The 24,424-nt window shown below is 42.5% G+C and overlaps 2 protein-coding genes across 2 annotated transcripts in view; both read right to left on the bottom strand.

The window, feature by feature from the left end:
• Positions 1-14,066: 14,066 nt before the first annotated feature.
• Positions 14,067-17,501, bottom strand: RPS13 (ribosomal protein S13). Its single transcript, XM_064163626.1, has 6 exons — positions 17,402-17,501; positions 16,903-16,951; positions 16,130-16,208; positions 15,230-15,399; positions 14,811-14,911; positions 14,067-14,142 (listed from the first exon to the last, which is right to left on the bottom strand). The coding sequence occupies exons 1-6, from the start codon at positions 17,422-17,424 to the stop codon at positions 14,109-14,111; spliced, it is 456 nt and encodes a 151-aa protein (XP_064019696.1). The 5' UTR covers positions 17,425-17,501; the 3' UTR covers positions 14,067-14,108.
• A 151-nt stretch (positions 17,502-17,652) lies between these two features.
• PIK3C2A (phosphatidylinositol-4-phosphate 3-kinase catalytic subunit type 2 alpha) overlaps positions 17,653-24,424 on the bottom strand; it is a 91,482-nt gene continuing 84,710 nt past the window's right edge. The window contains exons 30-35 of the mRNA XM_064163627.1: positions 22,810-22,934; positions 22,289-22,406; positions 22,111-22,192; positions 21,567-21,676; positions 21,213-21,338; positions 17,653-20,750 (exon numbers count right to left, since the gene is read on the bottom strand). Coding sequence (XP_064019697.1) covers positions 20,568-20,750; positions 21,213-21,338; positions 21,567-21,676; positions 22,111-22,192; positions 22,289-22,406; positions 22,810-22,934 — 744 coding nt within the window. The 3' untranslated portion in view covers positions 17,653-20,567. The remainder of the gene's footprint in view (positions 20,751-21,212; positions 21,339-21,566; positions 21,677-22,110; positions 22,193-22,288; positions 22,407-22,809; positions 22,935-24,424) is intronic.

Genomic DNA, 24,424 nt, shown 5'->3' with positions numbered 1-24,424 from the left:
CAGGGGTTGGAAGGGACACAAAGAGATAATCGAGTCCAACCCCCTGCTAGATCAGGACCATACAATCTAGCTCAAATCAGAGGAATACAACCAGACAGGCCCTCAAAGTCTCCAGAGAAGGAGACTCCACAGCCTCTTTGAGAAGCCTGTTCCAGTGCTCTGTGACCCTTACAGTAAAGAAGTTCCCCCTTATATTGAGGTGGAACCTCCCATGCTGCAGCTTATATTCATTGCTCCTTATCCTATCACAAAGAGCAAGTGAGCAGAGCCTGTTCCTCCCTCCCTCCTGACACCCAAGCCTCAAATATTTATAAACACTTATTAATCTCCTCTCAGTCTTCGCTTCTCCAGACTAAAAAGTCCCAGACTCATAGAACTAACATGAATCAGTAATCAAGGGCCACAGTGACATCAGCAGAATGAAGACAATCTGCAACAGGGAAAAAAGTCAGCTAAATGTATCCACTCCAGTCTGATAAGTCCTTAGATCATTGTTTGGCTGTGCTGTCATTTTTCTATGCAATTCAATACATTCATGTACTGACCAGAACCGAGATCACCAGTGAAGGCAAGTGCTGAATTTTCACTAAGTAATGGTTCAACCTTCCCATCTTCTGCCTTTTCTTTCTCCTTGATGCACCATTTGACTTGCAGAACTTGAGCTTTACATTTGATAGTGGAGAACAGAGTCCTTCATATGCAAATCCCTGCTCTGGCCAACAGGCACTCTGTCCCTGCAGTCTCAAGTCATAGAACTGCTCTTCCACCTTTCACAGAATTCTGCCCTGTTCACTGAGGGGCTTTTGATACACTACACCTTTGCCAAGCAAGTTAATTGAACATTTCCCCCAGAGCAGCTCCTAGGAACTGAACCTTTCTGTCTGCTCAGCTTTTCCAGAATGTCATGACAGTGACATCAACACCTCTTTATCCTTCCTGTAACTTCTGCTCTGTGTAACACTGGACAAACAACATCCCCCTGCCAAGCACGAAAACTCCAACTGAAGTACTCAGCCCTCCAGAGCAAGGGAGTGAAGAGCTGGGGAACCCTCTGGCCAAACACATCCAGTAACATACAACATGGAAACATAAGCAGCACTGTTATGGTTCTGAAGGTCCTGAAGGGTGGTCTAGAGCTGAAGAACAACACAGAACCAGATTTTTTTCAGCTGGAAAAGACCACTAGCATTGAGCCCAGTCATCAACCTAGCACCCACATGGCAGATTATGTCCCAAAGTGACATATCTAAATGTTTTTTTGAACACATCTCTCAACCCTGCCCTGTCCAAGCACACACAGCTTCTTACACTCACTGGATAAAGAAGCACATCTGTCGCCAAGGGTCCCAGACTCAGATAGCTTTTACTTTGCCAGTGAGGACCTGCCACACGACAGAGCACCGGCAGCCTGTATTTCACTCAATTGTCATGTTTTGATTGCATGTCACACGCTAGCAGGTCTTTAGGTTAAGCAATTATGATGAGCTTTTAGATTTCCTTTCTTACAGCTCCATACTGTATGTCTCTACAGGAATGAACTTGTCAACTCAGATGCAAAATGAATGAATGGCTTTTAATCACTTTGATAATGTTAACGTTATTGCATTGACAGGATAGCAGTAGACACAGTTTGCTGATTCAGCCACTTGTGTAAGGATCTAATGGGCTTTTCTGACTAATGCCATGTGCTAAAAATATACACTGGACTAATAGATGAGCCACTGCTACACTGAAAAACAGGCTCATTAAGACAATTCCTCTGAAAAGTGGCATTTTTATGACTATATACTGAAGCATTTAATTACCCTGTATCCTGACAGAGCTGAAATAAATTAATTAAAGAGAAAAGATGTGCAGCAATGTAACAGATCTTGAGACAGAAGAGATGCCAATAGTCAGTAGTGTGAAGAGGAATCTGAGAACTGCAAGGCTGTTTCCCCAAAGGTAATAGTCTGTTGATAGGCTACAGATTGCTGTCCATTTACACAGAACAGAAGGCCAGTTTCACAGAGGAAGCTTGTCATTGCAGAGCAATTAATTTCCCCTGCTGTAGTCTGTGCCAGCAGAACATGGGCTGCTGTTAAAGGACAGGAGTCACAGGATTGGGAAGGCAGAAGAGTCTTCAGTGATATTTGAGGTTAGCAGACTTGTTTTCACTGCAGTGTTAGCTTGGATTATGCACCCTTAAGCTCATTCCCTGCTCTTCAACTGAGTACCTAAGGAGAGTCAGGAACCCTGCTGAGGCTGCACCACAGAGCAGACGTTTGGCATGGAGGTTTTAGCAGCACTGGCGTACGTGACTGCTGTGCCGGGAAGCTGCTGCAGCAACTCGAAGTGCAACCCTGCTGCCAGGTGCATTGGCATAACTGGGGTGACAGCACTGCAATGTACATGCAGATGGCATTAGCTCACTCTTGTTGCTGGTCCTGCCATCCAAGAGGAAAACAAGCCTTAGGCAATCCCGGCCCCTTTTTGGGCAGAAATTTGTTCTTACTTTTGCTCCACTATGACATCGCTGATTATACAGTGGCACAGTAAACCCAGACCAGAAAAAAATGTTATTACCCCCAACTTGTTCTGTAATTATTTATTTCTTCTCACACTATATTGGCTCTCAATCCAGTTTACTGCTCTGCTGCATCAGTAACCTTGCCAACACAACAGAAAAGGGAGTGGAAGGGTAGGAAGAACGGCCAGAGGAGACAGCTAAATCCTGCTTAAGCAGGGCTGGTACCAAATGAGAAATCCACAGCCTGTGTTGTCCTCACTGCAGCATTAAGCAAGCCTCAAGGCATGTTCCCTTACGGAGAGCTAACACTTAATCAGGCTAAAGACTTCTGCATGTGAATGCGGGCTACCGGAGGCCAGGCTTTGAGCTGCACTTCAAAGTGCTGTAGTGATGAAGACAGGTCACGGTGATCACGAGTGAAGCAGATGGAGTTTTTGCCCCAGTGAAGAACAGCTTCACTGGACACTGGCAATTCATCAGACGTTCAGTACAGCACGGTTTGGCACTTGCCTTTTGAGCAAGTTCCAGCTTTAACAGAACCATGTGCCACGGCCTGTGTGCCATGCATGGTTTGCCAGGGCAAAGCCTCCAGCACGCAGCTGTTTCTACCAACTCTACTTCCATTTATATCTCAGGCAGATGTGGATAACACAGCAGGGAGAAGAGTCTCACAGAACAGAGGGCAACCTCAGCCACCCAGACAGCTCATGCCAGTTTGTCTAATAATCATACTGGATTGGTTTTCCTAACCCTTTTCCTTTTGTCATTTCACCATTTGATCACTGTTCAGTTTGTAATGTATGCCTCACTTCAAACCAGTGACAAGGGCTGACAGTTTCAGCACCAGGATTGTCACACTTAGCAGCCAATGACAGGACTGTAAGAGTCTACATCTTCCCTCTATTGAAAGCAGCACAGCAACCATCGCTCCTTGCACTTAATTCTACACACATGCATAAAACCTGGAGTGTTTTAATTGTTGGCACAAAAACACAGTCACACGAACCTGCTGAATTCAGTTTCTAGGAGAAATTTCACTGTTTTAAGTAACATGGTCCTAGCAAGCATACAGATACTTAAGCACCACTCTATCTCTAAGCAAAAGCAGAATCCAAGTCACAACATGTGGGGTAACAGGACAACTTCAACCAAGGGCACATTTTGCCACCTGTACCAGATGTACCTGACCCACACTCCCTGGTTCAGAGGCACATCTTACCGGTGAGGAACTTGGAAAGAGCCAATGAGGCATGGGACACTTGTCTGTGACAGAGACGCTCTGGGGAGACCTGTAAAGAGCAAGTAATTGGCTGCATAGGTAAACACACTGGCTAAAAGATGGGGAAGCAATGAACTAGGTGGTCCCCTCGTGCTTCCTTGCCTTTGACTGTCATTGGGAAGTGGGCAGGAGAAGGTCCCTGCTCACTCTCATTCTCCTGTCAGTGGAGCGAAGTAGCCCTGCATCTGCTGCGCATTACTGCCTGCATGGGAAAGGTGACCCTTTTTGGCAGGAGACTCTCCTGGCAGTTCTCCCTTCACTAGCACAGTCCACACCTCTGTCCAAGATGTACAACGTTTTTATTACTGCACTTGACAAAAAGAAGCAGCTGTTTAAACAATATATAGTGACAAGTGCCAATACTTTGAAGAAACACATCCAACTAGAAAATGTTCAGGACATCCCTCTCCTGCAGAGGGTAAAAGAAGGACTGAAAACAGCTGAGTGGACATACAGAGCTCACAAATGCCTTATTAATAAGTGTGTTGGATCTAATGATCTGTGAAACTGAAATGAGATTATCTCATTAAACAAGAATAATAGCAATAGTAACCAGGCGGTAATTAGGAGTGGGCCAATCCAAGGACAAATGAAATAATAGCGCCAAAAGACTCTTAATTAACACTGCATTTTTGTGTCTGTACTTCTACACCCACAGCTGAGAAAGAACTAAAACAAAAAAAAATCTTGGTTAACCAAAAAGCTTGATTTTAACAATCAGAAGTTAAGTTGATGGCTACCAAACCTGTATGGATCATTCGATCTAAAAATTAAGCAACGATTAAATGAGGCTACTTCAGCAGAGATGGCCTTGAGGGGAAGGAAAAAAAACATGTAGCCAGAATGTAAAATAGTTTTCAAAGCCTAAGCAATTAACAACCAGCTTCAGGCAAACCTGCAAGGTAAGAGCAGAGGCAGAACAGAAATGATACCTAACCTTAGCCCTTTCCTTTCACCCCTGACCATCACAACCTCCCAGCAAATCTGTGAGGAGTGAAATTCCTCAGCTGGTTCAATGAGTAACTCAATATAAAGAACCACATGAATTCTACCTTTTAGACCACATCTATATGCAAGTATCTAGAATTCTTTGGCTTAGGCCAAAGAACAGGACACCTCCACAGCCTCCCAAGGACGGCTGAGGCATGAAGAATTAAATGTGACACATTTGGCCTGAGTGGCAGTTAGGTCAAAAGGTCCTTGGTATTGAAGTGCCAAGTAATTACTGTCGTGCAATATTGCTCCCGATGCCCTCTCTATGTACTGTTTACTTCATGGGAAAAGTAGGCAATATAATACACACTGCAGTAGTAAAACTTTCCAGGGGACTGGATAAATCAGTGTAAAAAGTTGAGACAAACTGCTCAGGGGCCTGCCACTTGACACACAGCAGTGCCCTCTCATGGATTTCCTCATGTAGCATGATCTAGCCACATTTGTGTTCCGGAGTTATTGAGACCATACCACAGCCCAACAACAAACCATGGACTGCATTTATTGAGGGAATTTAAACCCATAAACATCTATCTTACTGGTCAGGGCACAAAGTGTCCTTTACTTCCTTTCTAACCATTCAGTTTAATATTAATAGCATATCATTAAATATCAAATATTTATCACATTTATCAAAATTTCTTTATAAAAATATTTCTCAAATATCAACATAAATTCTTAACATCAACAACAAAAAAAAAGGTAACAGAAAGAAGAGACTTTGAAGAAAGATGTCTTTGTCACTGGAGTTATTTCATCAAGAACAGAAGCTGGAGCCTTACAGAGTTCAGCAGATTTTTGTATCTTGCTTTTGTAACAAGTTAGAACTATAAAGCAAGTATGGTTTTGAAAAATTAATTTTAAAGATGACAGTGGCTTGGTAGCCACTTTGAAAGACAAAAAGCAAACAATGACTGCTCCCTCTGAAGAATAAAGAGACAAAGCTACACACTAAAAGCATTGGAAGCAATTCAAGACTGAGGGAGGAAACATTTCAATGGTCACAAAAGGGGAAAAAACACTCCACTAAGAAACCCCTAACCTGCTTTGGGGTCCTTCCATGAGGAACTCTGATGCAGCTACATATAAGACTAATTATCCTGATTTCTGGGTTTAAATTTGCCACTCACCCTGTGGCCTACGTGCCACACAAGATATCCAAGGCAGTGTTCCTGGGCCACAGCTCCTTTCTCTTGGTTTTTCCCCATTTGTCACAGACCCATGTGGGTCACATATAAAGGGAGAGGACGACAGTCTCCCAGAAAAGGCATTGGTGGCAGAAGTCTCCTGCCACTGGGACCAGAACTCATCTCACACACGGTTCCCCACATTTATTAGGTTGATGATGCCAACAAAGTATGGGCTGAAAGCCTGCTGACATGTCAAGCTCCTCCAGCATGAAGCAAGCTACGTGACCCATGCACCCACTCGCTTCTGTGCTGCCTTGAGCCAGCTGTCAGGCAACACTGAACTCTGCACTTGGCATGACAGTAAAGAGCATTTAATAGATAGCTGTGCACTAAAAGGGATTCTCTTCTGCCTCCCACTCCTTTCCTTAGTGCCTGCAGCCTACACTGCAGCAGGACCTATAGACTGGCTTGCCCTTGCAGCAGTAGCAGACTAATGCACCATGCTGCTCAAATGCAGTAAACTGCATCCTACTCATGGTGTCAAAGACAGCAGGGGCAGAAGCAGGAAAAAGGATGAGTTAACAGAAAACAGCCTTGCACTTGATGAGCAAGGAATGTACCCAAAGTGCATAGATACAGCAACATTCTTCACATATTTTTCACCCCTAGAGCAAGTTGAAGCCTGAAACATGCATGATGTTTGGTTCTCCTCACACCACGGAACTAGGTAAGGTTCCCATCACCAGAAGCCAGCTTGCATGCAAAGTGCTGGAAGGCAATTCACTCACCAGCCTGGGAGATATGCCAAAAATGTCTCAGTTTAATATTGTAGCTGATTATGTGGCACATTAGAGTGGAAAATAAAAATACAAACATCTATAGGACAGCAAAAGGAATACTCTCAACCTAAACTGCAAGCTACATAAACAGCACTAAACTGCTGTAGAACATAGGATGATCCATCATTGTGATGAACTGAAGCCACAGCCCGTGTTTCGTTAGCCATATCCATCACCAGTATCTGCAGAGCGACATTTCCGATTATAGCTGCTTTCAGATGAGCTCTTCAATTTTGTTGGGTAGACAAACCTAATTGCTGTTTAATACCAAACAACACTGCAGCAGGACGTGATTGCTTTGCTTAAATAACATTGTTTCATTAAACTGCTCAGACTCAACCCTATTAGTTTGATCTTTGGGTTGTATCGGAAGCAACGCTGACAGGAATCCTTATCTGAAATAGAATTTCTGACTACACCAATTAGTGACCCTCAGAGTTTCTTAACACAGCTGCTGCAGGCACAGATGTCTGCCAAGAGGGGAGACCAGTTTTCAGAGATCTCTGAAACACCAGCTTTACCTGTGTTTTAAGGGGAATCCTCTATATTGGGCAGATAAATCAAGGGCACAGAACTTAAGTTTGGTTTCAAAACTAGAAGTGACAGTCTTTCAGCTGTAAAACATGGCCAAGCTCCTGAGGAGTGGTCTTGACCCTGACTCCTCCCCAGGGGGTGGGTCTGAACCTTACTCAGGTGTAGTGGCCAGCCCACTCCCACCTCCTGTCTAGCCTCCTATGAAAGCAGAGGAACTTCCTCGTTCCAGATCTCTTGCCCTGCCTGTCTGCTTGCTACCACCTTGCTGCTGCTGCTCTCTTTTACCATGTGGACATCCTTCCACGAGGAAGACAAGCCCATTGCCATCAATCTGGTTATATATATATGTAGTTTTGGTATTGTTTTCCCTTCCCTATACCTCTTTGAAACTCCACTACCTCAAGTACCTTTTATTGTTTCTTTTTTTAACTTCCAAATCAAAGTAAGACTATTTATTCAGGTGTGGTCTGCCTTTTCCTCTCTACATCTAATTCCCTTTTTCCCACAAAAAAAAAAAAGGGGGGGGGGGGGGGGGGGAGAAAAGGGGAAGGCATCCTATAATTGTTTTTGTTCTATTAGCAGTATTTGAGTCTCTGGGAAATTTAAACTAGAACCAAGACACTTCTGCTTTTTTTATCCTGTTTTAATATATCCAGAGTTGTGCACAGAAAGATGACAGATCATATCATGACCTGCTCTGAACTGGCAGGAGTAGTTATGTGCCCCTGTCAGATACACAAAGGTCCAAAACAATGTCTGGCTCCATTTTCCTGGTGCTCTTTTAAGGAAGGAAGAACAGCCCAACCCACCCCTCACTCTGGACAAGGTTAGGGAATTGTTCCCTCCACCTAGCACATGCATCAGTGCAGATGAGGATTACTGCTGTCCATCACAAGTCACACTACAGTTGGTTATTGTTTGGTAAGGGTTTTATTTATTAACTACATGTTTGAGATTTTAGCTTGATTTCAACTACTTTAATACTATTTTTAAAGATTAATTTAATGTTATTTTCCAGATACAGTGTGGCTTAATGACAGAATACTAAACCACAAGAGTACCCACTGAAGAGTGTTATCAACTACAAAAGTGAAGTTTAATGAGGTTATCTGTACCCTAAGCTTGACCTGTAAATGGACTACCCAATACAAAAGACAGGTACTAATTTAGCAGCAGTTACTGAAAACATATCAATTTACAGTCCTAGTCTTGCCAAAAGCATCAGAGCTGAGCAAGATGGGGTGGACTTAAGGAAATGATGTTTTTTCTGTTGTTAAAAACAAGCGAACAATCCCAACCAACACACCTCACAAAGAAACAAGTTCTTTAACAGCTTTTATTTCACAATAGCTTTTAGTGTGCCTCATGTCCACTACAGCGTCTTACACTGTGAGATGCTTTCACCATCAGAATTGATCCTCCAAGATCTGGATCCTTCCCAAGTTCACTTAACCTGTTTAATTTTTAATGGCCGTCACTGCTTATTTCACCCAGTCAGTCAACAGCTTCTACAGTTCAAAATGCCAGCCACCCACTTCCCACCCTGGTGTAACACAGAGCTCAGGATCTACGGAAATTTTTCATCTGCATCATAAAGAACTTGAAGGAGCTGTAAAAGAGATTGATCCCTGACAGCTGCACTAGACTTGAAAGCTCCTTCTTGGCTCTGAAGAAGGAGAATTCTGACCTGAAAAGGGGTCTTGAGTGAGTAGCCTCAAAGGGAATAAAATATTAGCCTGTAAAACCAGCACTCACTAGAAAACTCAGGTGATCTTTTAATGTAGGTACACCTCCTGCCTCAGGCATAGCCAAAATAATTACTCGCCACACAGCATCTCAAGCTCCCAGGTTGATCTAACACTCCACTTCCTTTTGTCTTAAGTATCAAAAATTCATGGCCAGCTCTTCTGCAGTGATCAAGCCCCATATGACAATGTTATTTATCATCACATCCCTCACATACTGCTATAGCATTACCATTTTACATTGACTCAGCTTAAGTAGCTGTATCTGTGCTGGTTGACATCTTCTAATAAATCCTGTGGCGACAGGAAAGAACTGACAGCAGCACTATAAGGCTTATGAATTTCTAACCAGAAGTAAAATTTACCCCCAGAGCAGGAGAGGGTGAAGAGAGGAACTGTTTGTTGATCCACCTGCAAGTATGCCTAGAAACCCTTGGGATAGCAAAGGACAGGACATTCACAGACATCCCATTTGCGCAGCGAACACTGCTGAACCATTTCCTGTTGCCAAGGTATGCGCTGGCAGAGGGAGGTTACCAGGGCACCACGACTCATAGTCATGCAAATGAGCAGAGTTACTGAAGGGACTTCCCAGCAACAGCGCACATTTTTTTTCACTAGCGTGATCCTAGCATTGAAAAGGAAACAAAACAACTGCGAGAAGGAGAAGCCGGACTGGCTGAAGCTAGAAAGTGCAGCTCTCCCAGAGCTATGGAGCACCAAACCAGACCCGACTGCTCCTCATTTAAATGGAAGCAGAAAGACACCAGCCTGAGTCCCGAGAAACAGCTGCAGTGCTTTTCACAACATTGTTTTGCATGATTCCTGACATTGCCAACAGTGGTGGAAATCGACACAAACCTTCACTCAGAAAAAAAGAGTCCACGTTCACATTTTGCTGTTTGGGATTAATTTGCATGCAATGATTTCGAGTTCAAAACCGTAAAAAGCTGATTGGCAGAAAACACAAATGAAAACACCAACTGGAAGTTATTTTCCAGAACAAAACAGAAGAGCATATACTTGCAGCTGTAAATCCCTACATCCAAATTCCTGACTTTTCAGATTGTTATTACTGTAGCTTGATAGTTTTGTTTTCCCTCCTTTTCAGACAGATTCATGGATTCCAGCAGTGGTAACGACTTCACAGAACAACTGGTGTTTACACTCCCTTACTTGAAATAAATGACAAGAAGTTTCATTCTTTGCTCAAGTACTTGTAAACAGCAACTGGCAAACAAACATTTATTTGCCTCTGTGAATTTTCTATTTGACTCCATGAGGGAGCCAGTCACACATCACAAAACCCTCCAGAATGAACAGATACTGGCACTTGAAAGTGTCCTCTTGACACGACTCAGTCAAAGCTTTTCCTTAAAAACCCGTCAGGGATAATCTTTCCCATACTTTACAGTCATCTCTCAAAACTCTTGTAAAATCAAAAGGTACAAACTGCATGTCGGATCAATTACCTGTTTGATTTAACCATAGGAACAAAAAGCTCACGTATTCAGATGACCATTCCAAGATGAATTACAGAAGTAAACAAGAAGTACTTATATATTTGAATTCTGCCCTAGTCAATTCACATCGGGATAAACTAAATTCTGTCATCTAAAGGAAAAAAAGAAAATTGGTTTGAGGGATTAGCAAAAAAAAAAAAAAAAGAAAAGGTGAAAGCTGCCTTTAGAAGAATGCAGCCACAGCAAGGAGCATTAAGACAAGGAGAGCACAGGAAAGGTGAGGAGAACAAAAAGAAGGTGCAAGCCGAGGCCACAAAAAGAAGAGGGAATACCTTCATGCTCCCATGACAAAAGTTATCTGTGGGAGGAAAAAAAAAAATCAAAAAATCTGTAACCCAAACACTGGTCCCCTTACTCCATCACCCTGTGCCATGTCCAATGGAGAATTTGATGCTTCACACCTGAGGGAAACTAGCTCTGTCCTTGCCACACTCAGCAACCCAGCAGCAATTGCAGGAAAACACTATCATTCTTCCTAAACCTCTGTAACAAAGCTTCCCAAAGAATGGCAGATGACCATGGTTACCAGGGCCTCTGTAAGAAAAGGTGCCTCAGCAGCCAGCCTTCAAAACTGGTTGGTTTTCAGCCCAAGTAAATCAGCTTCTGCTACACCCCCAACCCTGGGAATTGATGCAGGCAAAGTTTGGTGGGAGGCTTTTGTTAACTAAACTGGCCACGTAAATGAGCATGGTATGAAGCAGCAGTGTGGCCATGTGGGTGCACCTCACTGAAGAATGAATTCAGAGCACCAGAGGTGCCAAGGGAGCTAGCTGAAATTCAGAGACTGTAAGCTCCTTTCTTTTGCGTGACCTGGCACAATGCAGAAAAAAACTCACACTGGGATCCACTGAAAAAAAAATTACAGTTCTACCTGCTAGGAGAGCAAAAGCACTGCAGGAGGAAAAGGCAACACCAGAAATTCAGAAAGGGCTGCTGGACTGGAAGCAGAAACAGGAAGAGTTTCTGAAAGTTAAGACAGAAGATACCACAGAGACAAGACATGAGAAAGCAAGAGGATAGCAGGGCCCAAAGCCTGCCAGACTGATGAGGAAAGGGGACCAGAGTGCCTTCTGGAGACAACAATGGGCTGGTTTGTGCTGGTTCATAGAAAGAATTTTGGGCAACTATTTGCAATCTGGATTCATGCCAACTAACTTCCCTGGGCCAGACACACTGTAGTGCATTCACTCAGAGCATGAGGAAAGACACCTCCAACTCTCCCGGGCAGCCATGACCTGCACTATATCTGGGCAGTTGGATCACAAGTCCCAAGCTGCCTAGAGCAGTCCTAGAGCTCAGCTAACATTGCAGGAGCTTTGAGAGGCCACCTCAAAGAGCTTCACTCTCACTCAGGCAGTCCTGTATTGTAAACTTACCCGATGCTTCCACAGGACCACACTCCTCATTTCAGACACACTCTATAGGACCACACTCCCTAACACACTGCTCAGTTTCACACTTCCTGAGGGTGCACTCCCCAGGGATTCATCCCTGGCAGAGTGCCGACTCCACTGTTCCCTTACCTAGCCATGCACCTGCTGCCCTACTGCAGCAGATGCTGAGCAGACAACTTCTAAGCCCTGGAGCAAATTAGTTGACTGATAGTATACCTCTTCTGGTAACCAAAGCAGTAAGGACTGGCAGTCCTACTGAGAATGGACAACTTCAGCTAGCCCATTACGATTCACAGGAAACACAGAATCTTTATCAACATAAGCAGATGAAAAATATATGCTTAACAGTGCAATCACTATATCCCCACTGTCCTTCAACAAGAGATTGCCAAATTCTACAGGCAAGAAACTTCTCTACCCTTAGAAGTACCTTTTGACACCTTGATCTGATGTTTATGCATGCACACCGTCTGCCTCTGGACAGTTTTCATTCCTTACAGTACCATCATAAGGCAATTACTTACAGCAAAAGGACACAGAGAGTACTACATGAGACAGACCCCTGCCCTTCCCTTCTTCTGGCAAAGTCGGCAGCTTTCAGCAGCACTGGAGCGCAACACATCAAGTGTAACACAGCACACTTTTGGCCCCTCCAGCAAACCACTGCTAGGGAAGACAGAGAGTGTAATGTGCTCAGGCTTCCACAACCCAGCCACAAAAAAAGCACAAACTGTGTAAGCTTTACCATACGTATGCTCAAACCCATTGTGCATCAGCTGGCCGATTCATTACACATACATTAGTACTAAATACATTGTCTGCTCACCACCGTGGACTCAGCCTTAACACTTGGTCTGTAGGCGGCACTATGTGCAATTCGTGACTTCTCCAAACCAGTGCCACCTGCTGGCACTTTCATTATCTACACCGAGCTACGCCGGAACGAGTAGTCCAACTGCCCGTGTGCTTTGCAGTCGGCAATACCTCCAACCCAGGGGACTCAAAGCAACTAGATTTACACCATAAAAGTCGTGTATTGCACTTACACCACAGAAACCCGATTTTCATTATGTGAGTCTGGTAAGTCATCACCAGTGCTTTCAGAAACAAAAGCAAGTATTTTGACAGCACAGAAAGGCTGGTAACGTAATTTTTAAGACTGAACAGACAGTAGCACTTTAAGTAAGAGTTCAACTAGAATGCAGTGTTTTTCTTCTACAATTTTTAGTCACAACTCCATTATTTAGCTTTGCAACTAGGGTAGAAGAATTTTGTCTTTCTGCAAAATTAAATCCAGGAGTCACCAGTTGCCACTAGTGATTATGCAAGAGGCAGCTACCACACTCGGCCAATTTGCTTCTAGGTCTTGGTGTGTTACTTCACTTGCACAAAAGCATCAGGGCAACAGACACAATAGCTCAGTCAGTTTACAATTTTCTTGTCAATACAGGAAAAGATGTCAGTCTGTTCTCCACAGTTCTCCTGAAGGAAGATGACTTAAAGGTTCAAGTTATTTAGAACCTAGGAGCACCACCGTAGCAAATGCTGCCTGTAACATAACTCCTGCCCGTTGGATATAAGAAAACCTACTTCGTCTGAAAAGCAATACACTATCAACTGTCTCTACCCAAGTCTCAAAGATTATTCTTAAATTTACTTACAAACTACACCAACAGTTACTGCCACAAACTGGCAATGTCTGCTTAAAATTTTCTGCCCTAGCATCAGATCCACAATACCTGCAATTAATCAACCAGCCTCTCCCATTTGTTTCTTTTCTCCCTCCCCTCTTGTGGCCTAATGCCTCCTGCATTTTCTGAATTTCCAATTCTTCCTCCTGTCATGTTTTTCTTCCCCATTTCTTCCTGCAAGACACACAGGCACCAGTCTCATATGAATAAACTACATTTGCTGCGAAGAACTAGATAGATCACTTGAACTTGAAGCTATCAAATCAGGAAAAACAGTTTTAGCACAGACCTACAAAACCTACAAGCCAGTCAGCCCTGCAGCAACAATCACCACCAAGATCTCACACTGTGGGACAGTAATATGGAAACCAGGTGCATCAGCTCCCAAGACAAGTTTCTAAGATACCAACCATTTAGAAACAACACAAACTTAGTTAACAATTTATTCTTTCAGTAAGCCACAGCCAGCACTTATGCAACCAGGGCAGAAGCCGTTGATGATTCACTGAAGAGAGAGAAGAGAGAAAAAGAGAGAAATATTAATTGCAGAGGCAGGTCTTCAACCAGTTGTTAAAAATACTGCTTCAGTTCAAAGCTCTAACTACCAGACCTGAGCTTATTCACCACTTGCTGATTTTTTTTTACGTCACAAAATTTCACTCTTTCCTGTAAATCACAAGTACTAGATTAACATTCAAAATACTGACTAGCTGTACTTCAGTCTTCTCAGAAAAAGCAGCTAACCCTGACATCCATGGAAATTCTTTTATGTTGTCTGAGTTTTCCTAAAAAAACTACAAATTACCTGAGTTTTTGCCACAGCTATTAAGCTGTTTCTCAGTAAACTTATAGAGCAATGTGAAACACAAGACAAAGAGTTTTAAGAACAAAGACTGCCATCTGTATGAAATGTGACAAAAGTTATCTAGTAGATTTGAGTGATTGAGGCAATGACTTTTTCTAAATGACTGTCACTGTACCAACCAGTTACATTAATTTATCAGTTAATATTTATAGACACCTCTTCTTTGCTGCCTGCTTTACCTTTATGCCTGATCATAATGTAAGAGTAAGAGCCCCAGTATACTGTTTACAAAACGTACAATCTACCTACAGTAAACAGGAAGGTTTACAAAACCTTCAGCAAAAGCAGTAACGAAAAAGAAGACTTACTACTTCCAGTTGGGTGGCAGCACTCTCTTGGTTTTGTAGTAGCGAGCCAGCCGATGGATTCTGCTTTCTATCAGAATCAGGCGGAACTTGGCATCTTTATCCTTGAAAACAAAGTCACGCAACAACTAAGCACCATTTTGACTTCTCAATGATGTACAACCCAGATACAAACTCCACATTCCCATTATTGAAGTCCGAAGAATCAAGTAATATCAGAAGAGGACCAGAAATACACGGTTTAAGCAATGCTTTCAAGATCCTTTCCACAAAGACCCTTCTCCTTATCTAAAAGCCTCCCCTAAGTTAACTCAAAAAAGGTGACTGACATGAATTATACCCAGAGTCTTTGCTTTGTCAAGCTACAAATAAAACACTGTATTATTTGAAAAAATCAGTTATCTACTTAAATGAACACTTACCTTTCTGTTTCTCTCAAGATGCTTGCGAACAGCAACAGCTTTCTTGATCAAATGATAGAGATCCTCTGGAAGGTCTGGGGCAAGTCCCTTTGATTTAAGGATTCTCAAAATCTTGTTGCCAGTAACAAAGCGAACCTGAGCAACACCATGGGAATCCCTCAGGATCACACCTGAAACAAACATTTACATGTCACACTGAAAGCAACAAATTTAGAGAAACAAATCTTGTAAAAGCACCCTCACAATTACACTAAGTGCTACAATATTATCTGCAAATTTTCCAAGAAATTAACTAAAGCTAAGTAGGTGACCACTCTTTCCTCTAGGGTTAATAATGTCACAGACACTTTTTTAACAAGTGTACTGTACCATCAGGATCATTAATACTCTCCAGATTGCACTACAACCAAATAATTGTTTACACAGCACATTATTACACTGTATAGCTCATCACCAGTAAAGCTGTAGCATGCACACAGAAGCAGAGCTCTACAAAGGTGCAAACTACAAAGAACTTGTTTGATATGCAGCTGCAATGCCTGGCTCAGTAAACTCCTGAACATAAGGCTACAGCTACTTCAAACAGATCAAGCTTTTATCCAAGAACCTGGCCAGAGTCACCTTTCCTGTAAGTCTGTCAGTGACTATTCCCAAGAACAGGTTATAATATTAAATAGATGCTTCACATTTCCTCCTTGGAAAAACTCAACACCTCAGATATGCTTCATGCAAGAATGAGACATGACATTTTCCATGGTATCCCTTCAATGAATATCCAGGCACATCAGAAAACTGGCATTTTCCTAGCATGTTATATAACATAAGCTGAAAGAACAATTACATTATGAATATTGGAAAACAGTGTTTTGTCTCTGTTTAGGAGTCATTGGTAAACCTTACCAATTTGAGAGGGAGTCAGGCCTTTTTTAGCCAGCTTGTAGATCTGTTCCTTTACGTCATCAGAAGTAAGTTTCAGCCACTAAAAAAATACAATTAAATAAGAACCACAACTAATGAGCACTACTTGATACAGACTAGACTACAGACCAGACCCACAAAAGTTTTAAAAATGGTAAAAAGATGCTTTGAACTGCTTGAAAACACAATCAAACCCAAAAATATTATTTCTAAGGATACATAACTTTTTATTATGACCCTACAGTGACAATGACATGTGGTGGAAGATAGTACCCATTTACACCACCCCACACATTCACTGATCAGCTGCTTTACCATCAGTTTACTTGAACAACTGCAACAAAAGCACAGATACAAGTCTACAGAGAAGAAAACCCCACCGCTATTGAAATAAGTGAGCCTGTGACAAAAACACAAAACTGAGAGCCTCTCTTAGTAAAACACCTACAGAAACTAATGAAAATCACACTTCCTGTATATAAAATAATTAAGCTAATGGACTACTCAGACAAGACAGCACAGTTTCTAACACTTCTGTCACACTGTGCTGACAGAGCCGTCGCTTTAGCAGTTAAGGGGAAAATACTAACAAGCTAGGTTAATCTTCGCTCTTTGAACCACAAAACCTCCTAAATATTCTTTCCACAGTATGAAAAAGGAAAGCCAAAATACTTTTCGAAGCTCTCTGGAGGGTAACTCCACAAGGCAGCCGCCCTGTCCCGCCCAGATGCGCAGAGGATTGGAACGGCACTTACCGTTGGTACGCTGCGTCTGTAGGGCAAGGCTGACTGGGACAAGCCCTTTCTGTGGGGAAGAAGCAGACAGGACGCTAAGGGGAGTGCGACAAGTCAGACTGCTGCTGAGACTGCTGCAAGACGGCCTACTGCAAGCGCTTCCTACCGAGCCGTGGGCAGCCCGCGTGGCCGAGGCCTACCGCCCCTCTCCTCGCCTGGAGACAGTATTAGCACCAGTGGGGGCCGAGCCTCACAGCCCCGTGAGCAGACATGCAGGTAACACAAGCATAGCCGTGCTCGGGGCCAGCCAGAGGAGTCCCAGTGCCGCGCCGGCCTCAGCCGTTCCCGCCCTGCCGCCATATCTGCACGGCCTCCATCCTCCCCACCAACCCCACACACCCCGCGCTGCTCCCGCGGCAGCCTTTCTGCTCCCACACCGCCGCACAGCTCCGTTCCAGCACCCCCCGCAGCCCCGAGCCAGCCCCACAGCCCAGCACCCGACTCGGCAGCAGGCGCTTACCCGGGAGCGTGCATGCGACCCATGATGGCGACGGGAGCAAAGAGAGCGGCGCGGCAGAGCTTCCGCGGGAAGGGGCGGGCCGCGTCCCGCCGCCAGCCAATCTGTGTGCGCTGCGCACGGCACCACGCCCGGAGCCGTCCGGCCCAGCGCTGCCCCCCGCAGGCGGAAGCACGCAGCGAGTGGCACCGCGGGCGCGGCGCAGCCCTTCCGCGCCTGATCCGCGGACAGAGAAGACCAGCACACTTGTTGGGTTTTGCTCAGAACTGTGTTTAATGTACTTAAAGGACAGTTACGGAATCACATTTGGCCCGCTCAGTACGGGCACGGCCGGGGGCAATATTGTACATCTTTATTAACGAACTCGGTCAATTAAAGTATTTGGTTCTTACAGATATATAAACCAAAGGAGGCAAACCCTGCTCGAGCTGACTTCATCACTTCCAGCACTATCTCAGTCACAGTGTCCGAGTGAGGTGCGCGGGAGTGGGGGGAAAAGGCCCGGCCCTGCCCAGGCGCTGAGCCTCGGAAAGGGCCCTTGCGTTAAGGCAGGCAACGAAGATTCACTTCTAGACTATAGTGAAAATAGAGACAAGTACTTTATCAAAGATCGCACATGCAGCTTTCAGAGGCAGGTAGCTGTAGATCGTAAAAAGGCAGTAATAAAAACATCAGTGCAAAGTTCTAGGTTAATAGAGAAAAGGAAGAGGCCTTGGCCCAAGCTGTTACTCTGAAACAGCCAGTAAGGGCTCCACCTGCAATGCTGCTGGCTGCAGGTCATACATTACATAGAAGGTTGGGTTTTTTTTTCTTTTAGTTGAACAAGATACAAAATGCTGTTAAAACTATGTTTTCAAGCTACTGAGTGTACTGGTAAAATCCATCCCAACTTGAGTATTTTCTTCTTACATCTAACTTATCTAGAGAGTACAGTGAAGTTGTATTGCAACAATCAACTTTTTTCTTACTTCAGAGTAGTGCAAAGAGGTGCAAGCTTGGTGCTGTTCCTCTGCTTGTTAGGAGAGAACAAGGCCAGATCCCCTAGACAAAATAAAATCCATGAACATAAAAAGCTTCAGCCAGTGCCTAGCTTGAAAACGAAAGGAAAGGCACAAAAAGAGTTAAGCTATGAAGAAGATAAAAACCAGAAGTCAGGACATGTGCTAACACTAATACAGTACTATACATTTTTCTTTGCAGAGTCCAGACAACTGTTAAAACTGCAAATCATTTTTTAAATGATTTTAGTTTATTTGTATTTTGTGCTGTAAGACACTGTGCTTTAATAGCCAACTGCAAAAAAGGCAGTACATATTGCTTTCATTTTATTTCACAATGGAACGTTTCACAAAAACAGTAGTCTACTTTCCTGTGTTTAAGTGACTTGTGATTCTAATGATGGAATGAAATAAGTCTTAAAAGCATCAAGTGAGCAGGAAATATATCAAGTTAGTTACATAGTTTATTATTTACAAGCTATATACTAAACAAAAAAAATATGGAGAAGATGCCTAATAAAACTGGGATTTGTTAGCGCCCATTAGTATCAACCCAGTTTCTAACATTCAAGATATTCTTAACTTTTAAATTGTAATTCCTACAAAATTGGACCATGAATATTTTAGGCACCAGGAGATTCAAGTTTACTTCTCTCTTCTGTATTGAAGGGAGATTGGTCAGTAGCAAGGGAAGGAAAATCAGATTATGAAATAGATTTTTAGTGCTAGGTATACAGAAGGTTTTCCCCATAGTGTGTCTTTGTTCATTGTTGCATATTTGACTTAAAATTTCACTCTAGTCATAATCAATGGTGATGGTTTTTCTTGCTTCAAGATCTAGTACTAAAGAAAAGTGTGCAACTTCACATCTTTGTTTAGACAGAACACTCTAGCATCCTAAGCAGAGTAAGGTAAATAAAAAGGCTACACCTGCAGTGCAGAAACACCTAAAGAAGTAACTGGTTGTGTTAACAGAAGATAGTAAGGGACATTTGTACTCCACTGTCACAATATAGTTCGAATCTAATGTCCCTTGGAGTGAAGTATTTTTAGTAGAATTATTCTTAGTGGAGTGAGAAACAGTATTGCTGTGAACTGGTGAAAAATGAAGTCACAAAGTTCCTCCCTTGAGGCTCTGTTAATGCAACTCACTTTTGGCCTGCAGTTTCTTCAGCAGTTGTGCCTTTAGCTGAAGGTAGAGGTGCAAATGTCAATTTGGATTTAGTATCTGAATCTGTTCCACATGTAATCCATCACTGCAGTATTCAGAAGTTCAGATATTTCACAACACTGAGAAGCTGGGCACATTTCCTACAGCACCACATTCAGCCAGTTTTCATTCAGTTTTTGCAGATCATGAATAGAAGATGGGGTAGGAAAAAGTATTTAAGTTGCACTAACTATGAAGATCAGTGAAAGTGATGTTATTTATAAGTAACACATGTCAGGAAAAGACTTCCAGTAGGACCTGCAAGGTATCAAATATGAGAACATTTGCCCTTTTTAAGAGCTGAAAGCTAACATGTATACATATTTAAATACTAGAAATGAGGTAAAAGAGAAGCATTGAATTATAAGGCACCATTATTTACAACTTCCATTATTGGCACTCACTCCAATAAGTCATAGGGAAGCATGAATCTGGGATTAAATGCAATGCTAAGGAATTTTTCCAGCCCTTCAGCCTTTATTTCTACAGGTGTGCATGAAGCCACCAAAATTTTACCCATCACTGCTTCTGCTGTGTCTGGTTAGTGGGAAATGTAATCCTAAACCAGGCCACTTCTTTGATGTTCTCCAGCATCATGCCATGGATGACACCACAGCAACACCAAAAATTAAAAGGAAATATGAACTATATCCACGGGCCTAACGTTAACTTACAGTTTAACCAACCATCGTGGTCAAACTGTTCATCTCATTTTCATGGATGGTTTAAAAACGCCTTCCTTTACCCGCAACTCAAACGTTTACAGTGATGCCTTGGTAACATCACATAAGCATAAACCAGGATCCCTAGAAATTCTCCAGATTAGGCTACATGTTGGTCCAACATATCTGTTGAAATGCAGGTTCTCTCTTATTTTAAGATGTACAAGTTATCTTCAAGTAGGAAGATGCACAAAGCATGAGTGAATACAATTTTTCTGGTCTTAGGTGTAGAAATGAGTTCACAGATAGGGAACTGCAGTTAGTCGATACCAGTTAACAGTCTCCTTGCTCAAATTGAAGTCCTTTAGTGAGAGTGTAATTCCACCCAAGAAAAAGTTCTCACGTAATGATTCTGCACTGAGCACACTTAGCTGAAGTTCTCTCTGTTTCAGCATCTCCATGCTATATCCATTGTACACAAGCTAGAAGGCAAAAGGCAAGAAGTTTTTTGTTATCCAAATGAAGTCACAGAAATTGGCCGTTCTTCTGACTCTTAGTCACTAACAGATGCCTTAAGTGCACACTGTGACCATTGGGTTGTCTCAAGTACGTTGATTTTTTAATTTTCTGCTCCCAAAGGTCAGTGTTAACAAGGACCAGTCTTTCTCTCCATCACTTCTCAGAGTCACTCTGAGAAACTTCTGCTTACTCGCAGTAGTACACTTACTTATTACTCAGGTGCTTTGCACTGTTTTGGGCAGTTCTGTCCAGTTCATTGGTCATTAACTGATTTTGTTTTTTTAAATAAGGTACAAGATTTTCCAACTAAGTTCCTTTTCCATTTATATATCTTTACAAGGGGTTTTTTAGGCAACATTTTAATTAGTCTTAGACTAAGAGACAATAGCAAAGCTTAGGGAGTTACTGCATAATTTTTTACTTGCCATTTCATTGAAGGTTGGATTTCTTGTCTTGCGGGAGATTTTGGTTTTGCGTTTGGAAGTTTTGTGTGCATCTGGGAGTAAGTATGTTTTCACGTAGGGATTTGGATCTGCACCATCTTCTGTAACCTACAATCCAAACCCAAGACAAGTCAGAAAACTAGTTAGTGTATACCTATTTATTGTCAAGGATCTAGACTTTGCAATCAAGCTAACTAATAGCAGCAGTTAATTCCACTGACTGTTGGAAAGAAACAGAAGAGAGACAGTTCTACTATTCCTGCACCAGTGTAACTCAAAAAGGTAATTGACAAAATAGAAACAGCATTTGACAGTGAGCTGAGTACCTCTACTTACCAAGTCTTTAATGTGCATCACCATGATAAATAGAGTGCTGTTTCTGTATGATATGGATAGCTTCACTTCTCCTCCCACTTTGCCTGAGGTAGGACTTGATGGACTTGCATCTGAAAAAACAACACAATTATTTCCTTTGTAATATTGGTACATTTTCAGCAGGGTTACACCAACGTTTATATAGGAAAAAAAATACAAGCCTTAAACCAAGGTCAGTTTCTGATTTTATTTCTAGTTCTCTAATAAGAGGGCAAGGCCATGAGTTTTAAAGATTTTTGCATTCTCTTGTATGCTTGGAGGTTTAAGTAAAAAACTAATTTAGTTAAGTCATAAGCAATCACATATATCGTTGCGATTTTTGGTATAGTTTAAGCTTCCTTGAAACTGTATGCAGGCACATCTGGAAATACAGAGCAGCAAAGTTTTCCATGAGGGAAAATGACAGTTCATTAAAAAAGATTTTAAAAAGCTAAACAAACCATATTGTAACCATGTCACACCACAGCCATCCACTTTATAAACATCCTCCCAAACCATTACCTACCTGTAGGTCTGGCTATTCCATCTATTCCTTCCACTTTGTCATCACGAAGTAATGGATGGAAAAAAGTATAAACAAGATCACACTACATTTGGAAGAAAGGATACACGTTAGTTTATGTGTTAACAAACACCAAAATCTGTAAACTTGCATTGGATTTGCTTAAGTTCTTTTAACTCACTTCTGCCACCTCTGAAGAACTGTTCATCAGACTCTGTATGTAGCTGTTGAGCTCCACTTTTCTTTTAGCTGCTACATCTTTTATGTGTGTTCTCCCCAGAACCATCTTATTAGGAAAGCTACATGAGAAGAACAAGGTAGTTTTCAGTTAACTTCTCTAATTTTTGAAGTACAGTTAGATTTCACTGTCATTTCCATCCCATGTGGTGACATTCAGTTTTACATGTCAACCATGAGTGGAAACACAGCATGCTAATAAATAATGTCATTATAGAAGGGCAAGGAAACATTTATACATAATTGTTGTAAGTGATATGACACACAGACTGAAGACACTGAGTTGCTCCTCATGCTCTCCTCCTTAAAACTTAGACACAAGAGTCTTCTCTCTTAATTGCCAACTTGGTGGTCCAGTTTATCCCTCAGCAGTTTTATCTCCATTTTAAGCTATTTCTTCCTCCAGCCAGCTGAGAGAGCATTGTTGTTTCTGTTACAGTAGTAATGAGTGAGTTAGGAACATACCCTGGTAACTTCCAAAGAGGAAAGAGAATGCCAAGCTTGTTGTGGAGCTCCTGGAACTCATCAAAAGTTCGGAAGACAAAAGTTGGTTCAACTTGCCCTTCCCTCAAAACTCTCACTACATAGATCTGTCCAAAGCAAAACCACAAAGATTAAAAGTAGTACCAGTATTTGAGAAATGACAGAACAATTCTGTCAACAGTTAACTCTACTACAGTAATCCTCCTGCAGACATATCCCAGTAACACTGTTTGCATTTTATAGTAGAGATATACTTATAAATAGTCCTGCTGTAACATGAAGTAGTATCCCATGATCTTCCCATAACACAATTCCACCTCTGACAAGGGAATAAGGCTAGTTAAGGCTAAGAAGTCCACATTTTCCCTTTTAAGCCTCACTGTAAGCTCAAACTGTATAGCAGGTGTACAAAATGTTGCCACATCAGTGCAGGATCACATCTAGATGTGTATCTCCAGGGTCAACACTACCACAAAACTTTTCTAAAGGTGGAAATTAATGCAAACTTTTTTCTAAAAAAAAAAAAACTTTTTTCTTTTTTGAAGTGTAACACAGCTCTATCAAAATTCTGAGAGTAAAGTGTAGTCTGATAACTGTGAGTGCATTAATACAGTAATGAGGCTCCTCTTAGGAGCAAACTTAGTTTTAATGGAAGGTCAGAACAAAGCCAGCAAGTGTTTAACTCAATGACTCCTGCTGAGGAATGAGCAGTTTTACAGAAGGCAGCTACATGACTCAGAACTCCATTTTTAAAAGCTATCTCCTCCACTACTTCTGCCTTTTCTGCTTCCTTCTAGATCTTTTCCAAAGAAGTGCCTTAATTTTGAAGACTACTATTGGATGCTAAAAATACCACTCTGTCCTGTAGCACTCTTGCGGTTGGTTTCCCTTGGCCAGCAGCTAAGCTCCCACACAGATGCTTGCTCACTCCCACCCCCTCACCAATGGGACAGAGAGAATAAGAGCAAAAGTGAGAAGACACGTGGGTTGAGATAAAGACAGTCCTTGGGAGGGGAGGTGACGCAAAGACAATCACTCTCCACCTCCCACAGGGAAACTCATGGCCAGCCAGTTCCCAAGCAGCAGCCACCTCGGAAAACCTCAACCCCCACTTGCTTTCCCTACCCCCAGTTATCATTGCGGAGCATGACACTATACAACAAAGAATCAGTTTGGCCAACCTGTGTCAGCTCTCCCTGTTCCTTGGCCACCCACAGCCCACTTTGTGCAGGGGGCAGAGGGGCAAAGTAGAAGAAAAACAGAAAGGCTTGACACTGCACAAGCAATGCTCAGCAGCAGCCAAAGCAGCAGTGTGTTATCACTGTAGTTAAACATCTGAACACACAACTGTGTGGACTGCTATGAAGATAACTCCAGCCCATCCAGAGGCAGAAAACTCTACAGCTCATCCTAAACCTGAAATTAGTGCCCAACTGAACAGATACCTATAGCTGTATTTACTAAATACCTGTCAATGAAGGGGACTTAGTTGTGTACCTCAATGCTAGCTACTTACGGCTAAAAAAGGGAAGCTTTCCTTGGATTAATTCTGTGTGACTAAGTACTGAACTTGAGGCAAGAAGGAGATTAACTTGTT

The sequence above is a fragment of the Pogoniulus pusillus genome, chromosome 24 (genome assembly GCF_015220805.1).
Source record: "Pogoniulus pusillus isolate bPogPus1 chromosome 24, bPogPus1.pri, whole genome shotgun sequence".
NCBI lineage: Eukaryota > Metazoa > Chordata > Aves > Piciformes > Lybiidae > Pogoniulus > Pogoniulus pusillus.
The sequence above is the reverse complement of the archived record's forward strand: the minus strand, read 5'-3'. Positions and strand labels throughout refer to the sequence as shown.

Coding starts and splice junctions, on each gene's coding strand:
- RPS13 (XM_064163626.1), bottom strand. CDS start 17,424: ATGGGTCGCATGCACGCTCCCGG. Junction 16,952..17,401: donor GGTCGCATGCACGCTCCCGG/GTAAGCGCCTGC, acceptor TCTTCCCCACAG/AAAGGGCTTGTCCCAGTCAG. Junction 15,400..16,129: donor CCTGACTCCCTCTCAAATTG/GTAAGGTTTACC, acceptor TGTTTGTTTCAG/GTGTGATCCTGAGGGATTCC.